This window comes from Rhinolophus ferrumequinum, chromosome 5, assembly GCF_004115265.2.
Source record: "Rhinolophus ferrumequinum isolate MPI-CBG mRhiFer1 chromosome 5, mRhiFer1_v1.p, whole genome shotgun sequence".
Taxonomy (NCBI): Eukaryota; Metazoa; Chordata; class Mammalia; order Chiroptera; family Rhinolophidae; genus Rhinolophus; species Rhinolophus ferrumequinum.
The window spans coordinates 188,346-202,543 of NC_046288.1; the positions used below are offsets into that span (position 1 = coordinate 188,346).

General features: G+C 38.3%; 1 protein-coding gene across 9 annotated transcripts in view; it reads right to left on the reverse strand.

The window, feature by feature from the left end:
- Window positions 1–1,284: 1,284 nt before the first annotated feature.
- The window catches only part of MKX (mohawk homeobox), a 61,255-nt gene continuing 48,341 nt past the window's right edge, over window positions 1,285–14,198 (reverse strand). For 8 of the 9 annotated variants that reach the window (XM_033105278.1, XM_033105284.1, XM_033105281.1 and 5 more), the window contains 2 exons: window positions 3,944–3,977; window positions 1,285–3,838 (listed from right to left, as the gene is read on the reverse strand). In XM_033105278.1, coding sequence (XP_032961169.1) covers window positions 3,652–3,838; window positions 3,944–3,977 — 221 coding nt within the window. In that variant the 3' untranslated portion in view covers window positions 1,285–3,651. The remainder of the gene's footprint in view (window positions 3,839–3,943; window positions 3,978–14,198) is intronic. The other variant, XM_033105285.1, reaches the window with a different exon arrangement.

A 14,198-nucleotide genomic window follows, 5' to 3' on the forward strand; every position in this document is an offset into this window, starting at 1 on the left:
ACAGTACCACGCAGTGTGCAAAGCACTTTTGTATCCCCTGTCTTACTTAATCCACACACCAGATCTTTGGAGTAAATTTTATAGATCAGATTTTATAGATGCAAACTCTGGGTATTGAAGGCTTATATGTTTATTCCCAAAGTCACTAAAGAGTGAAGAGACACAGCAAGGCTGTGCCAGCCCAGTTCTGACCACCACTCCACACTGCGCTCCGAGGCATGGCCAACCTAAGCCGCCCCAGACAGAAGAGTCTGGGCAGCTTGCTCGTATTCTCTGTGTTTATTTGCATGATGTTGTGCCATTGAGCTGGATGAATTTAAAAGCAGACCGTGGCTGTTGCCACTGTTTGCTAAACATTGCTACTTGGAATAGGCAGAGAATACATACAGTGACTTGAGCTCTTAGTCATCTTGAACAGTATCAAGCAGGATGAAGAGAGGGAAAAGCAATTCTTGTTGATTTGAATGAAGGAAGCTCTCGCACATGCTGTGTTTTCTACTGGCGTGTCTGTTCTTCTCTATCTTTGTTTTACTTTATGCTTTTCTCCACGAAGTTCAAACTAATAATAAAATGATCTTCCTTGAAGATCTTTCTAATGGTGATACCAACTTTCACCCTTTCATTGCAGTCTTTCATGTCAGATATTTTTTCTTTCCCAAGGCTCTTCGTTAAAGTACCCATGTCTCATATTCTACTGCATTTCTACTTTCTTGCATATAAGCCCTATGTAGAGGAATTATAATTATATGATAACAGCTTCCATTTATTGACATCTATTTAAAAAATGCCAGGTACTCTGGTAGGCACCTTATAAACTGTATATCATCTGTAAACCTTATAGCAAACTCTACAAGGTTTAACACATTCCTCTCCCTTCACAGATGAAGAAACAGAAGCCCAGAGTGTCTGGATCTTACAGCAGTGAGTGGCAGAGCTGGGATTCAAATATCAATCTGTCTAGCTTCAAAGCCAAGGTTCTTTCCAGTACATAGCGCACAGAAATAACGCTTATTGTCCTAGCTACTGAAAGAATGAATGTATTTTGTGAAAATGTACATTTTAAAGTTATATATTTTAACAGTTAGAATCACACTCTCTTTTTCTCAGCTCTTAAAAGGTGGGTTGGTGGTCTGAGGTGATGAAATCAAACCTAACACAAATGCAGCACTCTCATATCATACCCCTTACCAAACTAAGGAGAATTATGGCATATAATGGGCCCCTCTGTTCTGCTTCTTTCTCCACCTGGTCAACTCTCAAAGGAAAATAAAATTCATATGATCATTGAGGTCTAGAAATTAACTTTTATTTTAAATCTGTCAAGAACTCCTGGCAGTTATTAATTTTATTGAAATGATTACATGTGGCAAAACAAAGCATAGAGGTAATTCTATTTCTCTACAACATAAATTATGAGTTAGATTCTCAGCTGCTGGCTCAGCATTGTTCAAGATTCTTTTAAAGGATGACTTCAATTTCCAGAAAATGTTAAAGCAGCAAAAGAAAAAATAAATTAAAATTAATTGCAATTGGAGATATTGCCAAGGATGTGTTAATTATAAAATCTTCTTGATGTGTTTCTAGGCCAGACTCCAAGCTTTCGTATTTAAAAAAAAAAAAAAAAAATCATGTGAATAACTGTCCTATATTGGCTTGTCATCCATAGTTTACAACATAGAACAAATTTGCTGATTCTTTTAAAAAGATGGCAAAAGTGAATTATGACTAATTCAAATAAAAAACCAGCATCCATTCATCTAACCAAAATAGTCCAAACAAAAACAATTTTATTAAAATATTTCATACCAGAATAACTTATAATAGTATGAAAAAGAATGAAGTACTTGTCTTTAGTTCTCATTGACATGATACCATTTTGGCAAAACTATTTTATAAAGATTCAAAAGGTTTTTTTATCATGGATCTGTAATTACTTAAGGATGTAAACCAAAGGAACTCATACTTCATCTGATCATACAGTCATAACTTACATATCTTGCTTTGCACTTACTGTTACTGCAAACAGCAATTTAGAAAACAAAGTAAAAATATATATATATACAAAATATTTTATATCAAATTATCTTCATTACACTAAATAAACCCAATCCCCAAATGCTTTGTTACATGAAAAAGTGTCCTACGATTTATATCAAGATTGGTAATGTCCATATATCAACTAGAGCAGCCTTTGGTTTTAAAAGCATTTTGCAAAATAAAGAAAAATGTCACCACATGGCTGCACTACTGGCTCTCATTCACACTCACAAAAATGCTTTCCAGTTTAAAACAAAAAAATTACAAAATAGATTACATACGCAGAAAAAAACATCCCACCATAAAAGAGTCAAATCCTTTTTACTTCTCTGCAGCACATATACGCTGTTATGCTTGGCGTCTCTACTGTTTATCCAAGTTTCAAGTCTCCCCAAGCTGATTAGAATATTATTGTTTGATTGAAAAACATATTCTTCTTTCTCGATATTGATTATTTTCACTCAGTGATAGTCTAATTTAGAAACAAAATGTTCTTTCTTTTAATGCACGGTTTCACTTAATTTTTACTTTAATGTCCTACTTGGCAAAATTCAGAGACTGTTCAATGTTTTGTTTTCCATATGTTTTAAATTTAAAAATCAATTTTACGTGTGTATATGCATATTCACAGAGATACATTTCTTTCCTTGTCTTGTTCTCATTGCAATATAAATTGCCCATCAGCAATTGTAATTTGAAATGAACCAAGTAAAAGGTTTTTAGCCATTCCATATGAAAAACAACTTCCATCACAAAAAAATACCAAACTTTAATGCAAACAGGATTATGTTTTAAAACTAAACTATGGGTTTAGTTCTACAAAGAAAAATTTTGAATTACCTATATAATAAATTTTTTAGAAGTTCAGCAAAACTTGAGAAAAAGAAAATCCAAATTAATTCTAAAGGGCACTGCAGTATTTTGCAGCAGTGCTTGGAAAAAGTTTTTCTGATCACACTGTGTTCATTGCGATTTTTCTTAAATATACACAACATGTGATCACTACACCTTTCATTTTGGAAATTTGTAACATATCAGATATGCAGGCAAGATACATGCATAAAATTCTCACTGTCGCTCTATAAAGCACACCGAACAATTTTAAATACAGAAAAAGGTTTTGTTTTTTTTTTTAAAGAAACATTTCATTTGGGCTGAATAGATTTCCAAGTTTTAACATGTGAATTGTTGAATACATTTCAAGGGCTTTCGGCAATTATGGTTTCAGTCCTGGAATGGTCAAGTCCATCTGGAATGACAAACACAGACTAATAAGCCTTACGGGCACTGTCATTTTGAGGCATAGCTGCTCTGCTGTGCCCACGTTGTAGCTTATTTTCGGGAAGCAAGGCACTTACTGTAATGGCAATGCAGACACTTGTATGCATAGTTTGAGTAACATAAAATAAGTTAATACTTTTGATTAAAGTGAGTTTTTTTTATAATTTATATGTCTTTTACAGAAGCAACTAAGTGATATATTGAGGATATTTAAAAATAAGAAGAGGTTTGAAAGGGAGTCATTTTCACTCCTGCTTTGGCTCTTAAGATGAAAATTTATGAAAGAAAAACACCAACGTGAAGAATAGCCATTGATCTGAAAAGCGATAACTCTTAAAATTGTTGAACCAGTGGCACTTTGACTGTCTTTACTTCTGCTATATGTGATGACTTCTGGATGATGCAGCTGGTAGTTCCCTGCAGTTTGTCTTTTCCCTGTGCAAGATTTGTTAAGGCCATAGCTGCATTGATCTCCTTCCAGTATGTGTCATCCTTGTTTGGTCCCTTTCTATTAGCTGCACTGGATTTAAGCAAAACAGAGAGAAAATGATCAAATTCACTGCAGTGTACGTAGAAAATGCTATCACTGAAAAGCACAAATGGCAAATAAAATCCTATTGCTCACCTGTCACCCTTATTGGATCCATTTTCCAGAGTGTCTGTAAAGAAAAGCAGAAATTCAATTACTTTTCTTTTTCTCTTTTTTCAACCTCAGGAATTTCATCATTAATTATCTGGAATAAAAGTTCATCAGAAAATATAGTTGAAAATTAGGTTTGTTTTCTTTTTTCTTGCAAAGGTAGTTAAAATTAAGGTACAAAAACAAATCTCTTTGCAAAGAACCAGTAATATGATGAGAACAGGAAATAAAGAAGGAAAAGTAGCTTTCATAGATATACAAAAATCTGAGCTTAATTTTTCTGAGAAATCGGGCCTTTTCATGAGGACGCGAATGGTATAAGGAAAAGAGTGCTAATTGTACCTGGGGCCAGGTTCTGGGTTTTCCCCACCAGTCCTGTGTACCTTTGGGCAGATTACAGTGCTACAATGTTTGGGGTGCAATTTCCCCAACTATAAAGTAAGGGAATTCCTAGACGATCTTCAGGGTACCTCTGTCTCAGTAGTCTATGATTTCATGGGAATCAAACCTCCATCTCAGAAACAAGACTGGCAAATAGATCCATTTCGCTAGTGAGCAAATGAGTAACAGACCCAATGCTGACAGCAACACAGGGCTTCCTGGCGTAAGTAGGCACCAGTCTTCAAGCTCCAAATGAACTCCTTATCCTGCTGCTGCAGGAAATGAAAGTTAGGGTGGAAGCTTTTGCTTATGCACTCTCACCTTTGGTTTAGATTTGCTCCCTCACTCAGAACACTAATGTCTACCAATACCACATCAATATACAGAAAGATGAAACGGGTTATTGATCTTGATTAACTCTCTGACTGAAAGAATATGGTATTGGGAACACAAAAACAGACAGGTGGAGGGAAAGAGGGGCTACCAGCATGGCAGGGGAGTGGGGACAAAGGAGTGGGGTTGGGAGTCCCCATCAGCCTATGACACTCCAAAACTATGTAGCAGTTAAGTCACCATCGTCACCACCATCATCGTCAACAATCACCGTTACTGAACAGCTACAGGAAGAGGTGCTGTGCCGCGTGCAGGAGACATGAAAAACGCAGTGTTTGCCCAGACCATCTTCTAATTATGTGGCCTTTGGAAAGTTGTCTTTTCCTGCACTCAGTCCTCTCCCTTTCTTTTACCACCCCCAAACTCAATATTTCTGAAGGCATTTTTCTTCCTCTCTGTAGTGTTCAAGGCTAGTTAGGCCATGCAGCATAATTTCTAGCTCTGGGCTCTACGAGAGTCATGCAACTGGAAGAGGCTTGAAAAGAACATCAACATGATCATAATATAGTCCAACCATGGCAAAATTTCCCAGGGAAGACACGGTCAAGAGAAAATATGTACATGACATGTAGATTAGGCAGCTAAACTGCAATGCCCTCTGTGAAGGAAAAGAATCAGGAGTCGGGCCTTATAGAGTAGGCCGGGAGACAATAATAGGTTACTATGAACTCTTTGCACAACCCTTCACCCAGGGACCCAGGGAGCTTTAAAAAAAAAAAAAAAAAAAAAAAAAAAAAAAAAAAAAGCAAGCAAACAAAACAAAAGCACTTAGTAAAAAAATGACAAGGTTGTTAGGAAGAATAAATTAGATGATGTATGTCTGGCCCCAAATGGAACAACAAATGTTAGTTCCTCCTTTCATTTGAGGAATCCTTTGGGGAAATATTAATAATTGGATCTGTGAGCGTTGGCTGGTCAGCCTCTGGATTTTCTGGCTCCTACTAGGTGGGCCTGGATAGTTAGCTACACCTCTGCTGCTTTCAATAATTTTGGAATTATAAAAGTACTCATGCAAAGGGAGGAAAAGAATGACAGCTTGTAATTCACAGAACTCTGATAATCCTAGTTTACAGATCACTTCGTATGTGCCAGGCACTATTCTAAGCACTTTGTGTCTTAACTTATTTAGCATTAGTGACTCTGTGTGTGGACAGCATGTCTCTGTGATGTCCATTTAATCATTCTTTGTTTAGTGCTGTTATCTGTAAATCTTTACTCGGTAATGACAGAGACAAGGCGCTACCAGAACACAGAACAAGTCAAGGCCTTTGTTTAGGAGGAAGAAAGCCAGAAACATTGGACATTTTACAGAGAAAAAAATAAAAATAAAAGAGTTAGGCCTTTGCTCAATTTTGCCCACAAATTGCAACAATTCTGTTGCCAGAGTGAAGCAATAGGTTATGGAGATATTTATTCAATGGAAAGACTTGGCAAAAGCAGAATAAGTTCCATGAAGCTTAAATAACATTAGGGAAATAACGAAACATAATTTAGAAAAGACCATGTAACTGATGCTCTGGCTCCTAAACAAGCAGTCTCCCAGGCACGGGCGGCCAGAATCAGACTCCCTACCTGAATGGTCAACCTGAGAGTGATTACTGCGCAGCCGGTGGCTATCAAATAAGTGATGGGTTACAGAGCCCAGAGATGCCAGAATGAATGGAGCCTGCCTCTCAAGACAAGGAGAACGTGCCATTCACCGTTAAGGTCCACGGAGAGCTTCTATTTGAGACGAAGAGTGAACTTGCAGGTCCCGCACCCCCATGAAAGACTGGATGCCGCTAGTGCCCCCCGTGGATGCCTCCTTGAACTCCTTCCACCGAGAAACAAGTTTACTGCAGCCAACTGTGAGATTATAAAATTCTGCTTACTCTTTGGGTGTCTGTGTTTTACAGTTTGGTGCCTATGAAAATACCTTTGAAGTGTAAAAACACAGACTCCAATCCCTGATCGGGTATTCCTAATTAGTTTCACAAATTTCAACAGTGTATTCGGCAGTATTCAAAAGACTGAATCCTGTATTTTATTTCTAAGGCAGACGAGTACATGCAGTGTCATCAGGTATAGATTCAGATTCCCAGCAACAGAAGAAAAGCCTTTGCAAAAAGTAAGGAATAGAAGAAACATTTTGCTTCTTCATCAATAGTCAATGCTAAAACAGCGTGTAACAAAGATTTGTCAAAGATTTCAAACGAACAAGAAAAAGCTGACTACTACTGCTATTGGGGAATCTCTGTGTCCAGGGCGGTTTTGGTTCGAAACGTAAATTGGTGTTAGGAGGGCATGCTTTCCTGTTGCTGTTATTGGGGGGCTGCCCAGTGTCACTAGGACATTATGCGTCCAAGAGCCACCTCCTGCAGTGTAGTGTGTTCTAGTTCCCAGAAGAACGAGTAGAAGGAAGATAGCAAACAGGGGCCCTTTTACTCAGAAATATTTGTGCTTTTGTAGGAAAGCAAAGGGCTTATAGAGATCTGGCAGTTTGGGGAGAGTTTTTTCTATTTGTTGTGCTGAGATGAAATTTGGGAAAATGCTCCAGTTATTTTAGAGAACTGGTATCATTTGAGGGGAACTCAGAAAATTTACAATCTACTCATATTAAATAACTGTATTAAATGAGAAGATTTTTGTTTTTTCTTATGCTCTTTTCCTTTGAAGTATAAGCTTGCTGGCCCTTATCTGGATCTGTATTTTGTGCCTTTTCAGCCTATAGACTGTGTTCAAGGAGCAGTGTGTGTTCACCCATCACCAGGGCTCAGGGGCTCACTTCTGCCCACCTCAGACAGGTGGTCTCCCCAGCCCCCCTCCAGAATGGGCACCCAGTAAGTAGCTCAAGAAACAATCTGACAGGAGAAGGAAGGATTCTGAATGTTGCCGAAGAGAGGGAAATCTTAAGTCTGAGCTAGAACAGACGTTTCACTGCCATTAATTAACATGCACAGACTAAGGGTATGACTGCCCTACGTTCTGCTCAGCTGTGGCTCTTACTCTGCGAGTAGCTTGGCTCAGCATCTCTGGAGTCTGAGCTAAAATGCGTTTTACATTCTAAGGTTCCAAAAATCAGCTACACTGTCAATTACCATAAAAGCAACTGGTTGGCAGGAACAACTTATTGAACCAGCCAAAAGAGCGTGTTTTAAGACCAAAAAAGAAAAGGAAAGAAAAAAAAAAGAGGTGCGTAGTTAGGAAAATCTTGAACGCTGTAAAACCCAAACCATGTTGAAACCTAAAGTGGGGCTATCCTCGGTTGGGATATGTGTTTTCTTATAAAGTTAAGTAGAGAAACAATTATACAGAAAATTCAGTTCTACTGCAACTCGAGATGGGTAAACTCAAAACTCTATGGGCAAAGTGTCCGGTCAACTTTGGCAAATGCAATTTACAAATACATTAATTTTGATATATATTCCTGAAATAAAAGTTGTCATAAAAGAGACAAAACTATGGCCAACTCTTTTGCTCTGAGATTTTTTTTCCCCCAAATTTAATTAATAAGCCCTAGTTAGGAATGTTTTTAAATGTTCCACAAAATATTACTCACACCACTGAAATGTAAATAAAATTAAGTATGATTAAGAATATGAGTATTTTTAAATTAAATAATCTGAAAATTGTATACGATATATTTCCCTAAGTTAAAATAAAGTCAGAGCTCCAGATGCTTGACAACTGTGTTTCCTCACCCTTGGTCAGTTTGGGGGCCATGACTGGTGACAGCAGGTGTGGACAGCCAGGGTTTAGTTCCAAGAGCCTCTCAGACACCCGATCAGTTGCTGGAGGAATTTACATACTTGGAACAAGTGAGATAAAGAACAAGACTCTGGTGATTTGGGCAAATAGAAAACCTCACTGAAGATTCTGAAATACCGACTGCTCCAAATTTGCAGGTTCTTACACCAAATGGGTGTAGTGATCTCCGGGGCTCTCTGCTCCCATCACCACGGTCTCTCTCTACTTCTGCACGCACTAGATGCAGCCTGGGCTTGCCACTCCTACAGATTGGATCCACTGTGACTTTATGTTGCTTTTCTTATAAAATTAGCATTTGTTGTTTTTCTCTAATAAGAAAATACAGGTTCACTGCAGAAAATCTGGCGAAAAGTATAAAAGAGAAAATAAAGGGCATTTAGGATTAACTAATGTTACTATTTGGATATATGGCCTCCTAAGCAAGTTTACATACATTTTTTTAAAATGGGGTGCTTCTGTATACGTTTTATAACTTGCTTTGCTCACTGAACTTTCACTTTAGCCTTACCCTTTGTTAATAAATAATAATCTACCATTTGGCCTTCCTGATGTGGCAGTGGATTTTGTCTATGAAATAGAAACAGGTTGAAAGAATTCAAAATCCAGCTCCACCCAGTGTAAATGTGAATATTGAGAGACCCCAATGTTGCAAGAAGGGGTTATCTTTAAAACAATTACTAAAATTGATCGAATGCTTCTTCTCATGCGAGGCACTCTACAAATGTTATCTAGTTAAATGCTTACAACATCCCTGTGAGAGAGCACCCATGGCCCTTATTTACAAAAATGACAGTGTAGCTTAGAGGAGTCCAGAAACCCGCAAAGGACTCAGTTAGGCAGTGGGGGCTATGAGGCTCGGCTCCCTGTCAGCGGACTCTGAAGGTCATATTTTTAACTGCTGCATTCCATTATCCAAGTGATTTCTGTTGCTAAAGCCACCTTCAAGGACCCTGGCAAGGTCAAATGCATTGTTTACATATAGAAAGCCTGTGGAATAATAACCTATCAAAAATCTGTTAAACACTTTTTCTGTTCTTTTTGCTAGTGTTTTAGACCCTAGAGATACAAAAAGACTTTTTTTTCTCCTTATGATTTAATCTGTAATATCAAAATATTTGTCCAAATCACAGAATAGGGAATCTAAATAAGGTCTCTTGAGCTCTTCCTCACACTTTAATTAGAATGACATTTTCTTAGACGTGAGATCTGTATAATCACTCTTCTATCGCCCGAAGTGCATTACCGCTAAATGACTCCTAGACAGCTGTGGCTGCATCACTTTTAGAGAAAATTTTTGTGGTCATTTTCTCCTTAGGGTAGTTAGAGTTTTTGAATGAGTAAAGATAAATCATTCTAATTTTTCCCAAAAAGGAAGGGGGAAAAAAACCACCCAATAAATAACCCGTAACGCTTATCTGTTGATGACTAAACTGCTTCTTCTAGTTTCACCAATCAAAATAGTGAGTTCCACTTTAAAATTTCACATGACAGGATGAGACTGCAACTAAAGCTTGGTGAGTATCCAGGTTACTGCTCTCAGAAGCGTTACTGGAGCCTTGAGAGTGGGGGAGCTTTTCAAGCTTTCCGAGTAGTGAGAATTATACAATGCAACCCACCTCATCTTAATAGATGGATCTAGTATTTTTGTGTGTTTTTTTTGCAATATACTAGCTAAATTATTTATTCTGGGGCCTTAAAGAACGAGTGGTTTCCAAGATCATTTCAGAGTTTGAAGAAAAATCTTTTCCAAAAAGGAAGCCAGTGTTTCCTCCAGCCATGACTTCCAGGCCCCGGCCAAAGACTCTTTTCCTTCCTGCTACCTCTCACATGGGCTGGCCCCTCCATGGTGAATGATGCCCAGATGTCCTGATCTCCAGGATCGCTACCTTCAGCAGCCTTTCTGTCAATGCCTTATCCTCTCCATCTGCCAGGAAATAAAAATTAGAAACCATGCTCTTCTATTTTGGACCAACAGTGATGAGTTCCCTGGTCAGGATGGGGGTAAGCTGACATCCCAAAGCTTTCAGGACAGGTTATATTTCAACTACTACCACCACTAACAGCACATCTCTACTGTGCCTGGAGTACCCATGTCTGTGGATAAAACTGTAAGAATGCTCTTTGGTTCCTTATCAGTTAGAAAGCTATAGCTTTGATGGCTTTCCTTATTATGCGGAGCTTGAGGCTGGTGGATCCTTATTAATTCCTAGCTGTATCTTTGTTCTGGGAAAATGCACAGCTATTCTGACTTCATCAGTCTGAACTGGAGGCCTAACGGTATAGGAACTGGAATTTGTAACTTGAAAGAAACTTTTCAAATAAGCAGAGTACCACCCAGTTATGACGTCTCAACTTCACTTTTAATCTTTTTCACTGAATATGTTAAATATTCGTAATGCTAAGTTATTCTGTATAGTCTCGTCTACCAAGATTGCGCCACTGTGATCTCAAAGGCTCCACCTTCCCAAAGTCTAAAACTTTCAGTCTGAAACTTCACTTTGAAGATTAGAATGTGGTCTACGGGGAGGAAGCTGTTGGTGAGTGACCAAAAGGAGGTTTGGAAATATTGAAGATTCACATTTCTATTATTAGCTTGTAGTTAGGAACTAGGAGTGTGGTCTGGTGTGAGGCACGAGGCAGCATAGTGCAGTGATTGGGCCCCAGACCTTGGAACCAGACAGCAGTTGAACCCATAGACTATCTGTGTGACAGCTGGCCGGCTGCTTGCCTTCTCTGTGCTTCAACCTTGTCACCTATAAAATGGGGCTAATAGTACTAGATGCTTAGGCTTGTTATGAACACCACATGATTTAATATTTTGTCAAGACAGTTTGAGCACATATATCAAGCTTCATATAAATCCTTGTGAAATAAAAAAAATTAACCTTCTCTCTTACTTTTGTTTTACATCTAGTATATGGGGTTGAATGCAGTCACCAGAAAAATAAGCATTGTTCACACTTAATATGAAAACCATTATGTAAGGATAAAATACTTTTACCCTGGGCACAGCCCATCAGCTCAGATTAAAGGATTAAGTGTGCAGAATCTATCATCTTCAAAGACAAAATGGCTTTTCTGACGCTATGCTGTGCCAAAGTACCGCAACATGCCAAGACAAACAGCACTGGAGCCACATTAAAGAATATCTACTCACTTTAAGTGTCTGATGGGTTTTGTGACTTCATTTTCTCAAGGGGAATTTTGGAGATGTTACCCAAAATGTTTCATCCATGAAAGGTAGGTTTCCAGCCAAAGTCTCAGAAAATGACTTCCTAACTATGCACGAATAACTGCTGTGTGTGCCTGTATGTTGCAAGGAGCATTAATTGTTATAAAGGCCCTCCTTTTTACATACAAGTTGGGCTACTAGTTCTGAAAACTGGATGGACTTTGATTCTTAGCTGAAGCTTTATGAGGGCGATTTCTCCCGAGATCAACTTAATAGCTGCCACACTGTAGTTCTAGAAGGTCGACTTGTTTAATAAATATATAACTGAGTAGTATTAAATTACAAAATATTAATAGGACCTTCTTCAGCAGAAGGCCTTTCAAATGAAAAATATGCATTTGTAATAATCTAGAAATTGGCTGGAAAGTCTGGCTCTATCCATGTGTTTTCAAGCTCTTCAGTATCTCTGAAAAACCATCAAAAAGTATTTTTCCTTTGATATACGAACTGGCTGACATTATTGCCATGCTTTTCAAATTCTTCAAATTACCATCTCTAGAAATGACATTTCAGACTTGGGAATCTTGGTGTTAAACCTGTCTAACTGCATTAATACCAGAAATGACACAGTGAAAAAGAGGATGTTCACAAACTTCTTGGATCTTTCAGAACAGTAGCAAATGACAATCTCCCTACTCACAGTTCATCTGCTGCATTCATTAATAGAAAAACGCATATTTTAGACACAAGATGAACAGTATTACCCATCCTTCTACATTTCAAATACATTTCAATGTTCTTAACACACTTAAGCTGTTTAAACTGTTACTTGGCATGTCAGTGTTCTGTGTTCACACATCTCTACATTTAAAGGTTCTGCCATTTTCTGCTTTTAATTTCAGGAACCGTCATTTAAAGTCTAAACCGGGGTGGGGAGGGACTTTGAAATGAAAATTGGGAAGATTTTTGTTGATAGCAATTGGATGGCATTCTCCTCCAGCAACTCAGGGCATAGGTGGCATCCACCCTGGACGGGGTGGCCTTCCATTGCAGGGCACACTCCACCCACACGCTGAACTCAGACAGGGACAATTTAGACATGACAATTCCCCTAACTGCCCCTCTTTGGGAGGTGGGAGGAAACCGGAGTCCCCGGAGAAAACCCACACTGACATGGGAAGAACGCGTGAGCTCCACACGAACCGTGGTCTCAGCTGGGAATCAATTTCTTTTTTCTTATGCTCTGTTTTGTTTTTCTTTGTCATCAACATTATAACAAAATGATGTTGAATGAAAAACAATGTTATTCGAGGACCGGCTGTACTAAGTGTAAAGCTCTCGGAACTGTGCTTGGCACATAGTAAGTGCTATAGAGTTATGATTCTTGAAGTGAAGACGTGACACTCAGTCATCCGTCACTAGTCATGGATCCACTCCAAATTCCATGGAGGTGCTAAGCCCCACACAGGATTTCTACTATTGCACCCTCGCCTCCAACCCATCTTCTGAGAATGCTGCAGAGAAGAAGGATACAATTCATAGGGGAATGTCTCAGAAGGACAGATTCCTGTCTCATCTCTGAGATTTGATTATGTAGGTCACAGATATGGTGAAGAATAAGCTCCCGGGTGATCTGATGTAGATGGTAAAGGGGCTGCTCCATGAACAGAACTGTGGTGGAGCATTAGAAGTAGGTTGCTTTCAGGAAAGAATTCCAGCATGCTGGAATTCCTGAGTGTTCATTCCAAGGTAGCTGCACAAGGCACTATTTCTATGCTACTGATCAAAAACCATTATGGATTTCTAATATTCCCAAAGGGTCTATTCACAGTCTTAAGGCTGTATGTAATGATTCACATTATTGATTCTCCCTTCGTGTGAATAGCAGATGCGTGTATACATTTCCATAGGGAAATATTCTTCAGAAATGGGAGACTCCAGCTTCAATAATACTTTGTATTGTGTACTTTTGCTTAAATATAATACCACTAAAAACACATTTTTGGGGGGGACAAAACACTTTACTTGCATTACCTTCCCCAGTTATTACCATTTTTACTATGCTATGACATGTAATTCAGAGACTGTCATTACAAACACAACGTTGAAAAAAAAAAAAACACACACCAAGATTTTCATTGTAATATATTACAGACTACTTCAGAATAATCAAACCACCCTCCTTCTTCTAATTGGAACAGCAACAGTAATAATATACTGTTATAAGATCTGTTTTCTGTTTTGAAAATAAACACGTTGGCCCAGCTCTATATTGCTATGATGGTGGGGCCTTTTATTTTTGTAAGTCTTGTATTTTTTTTATCTTTCCTTTGGGAAAATAGGGTGACATATATTAATCCACACGGGGTCATCAAAAACTAATTATTCAACCTAACATAGAATTTTTTCTTTCTAGGGTAGCATAATAAGCTTTTATAAACTAAAGTAAACTTAGTTTCTGCTGCCCTTAGTAGAATATTTTATTCAGGCCTGCTTCAGAAAGAACAGAGCATTGTTTTATTATACATCGACAGAGTGATGAGGTTT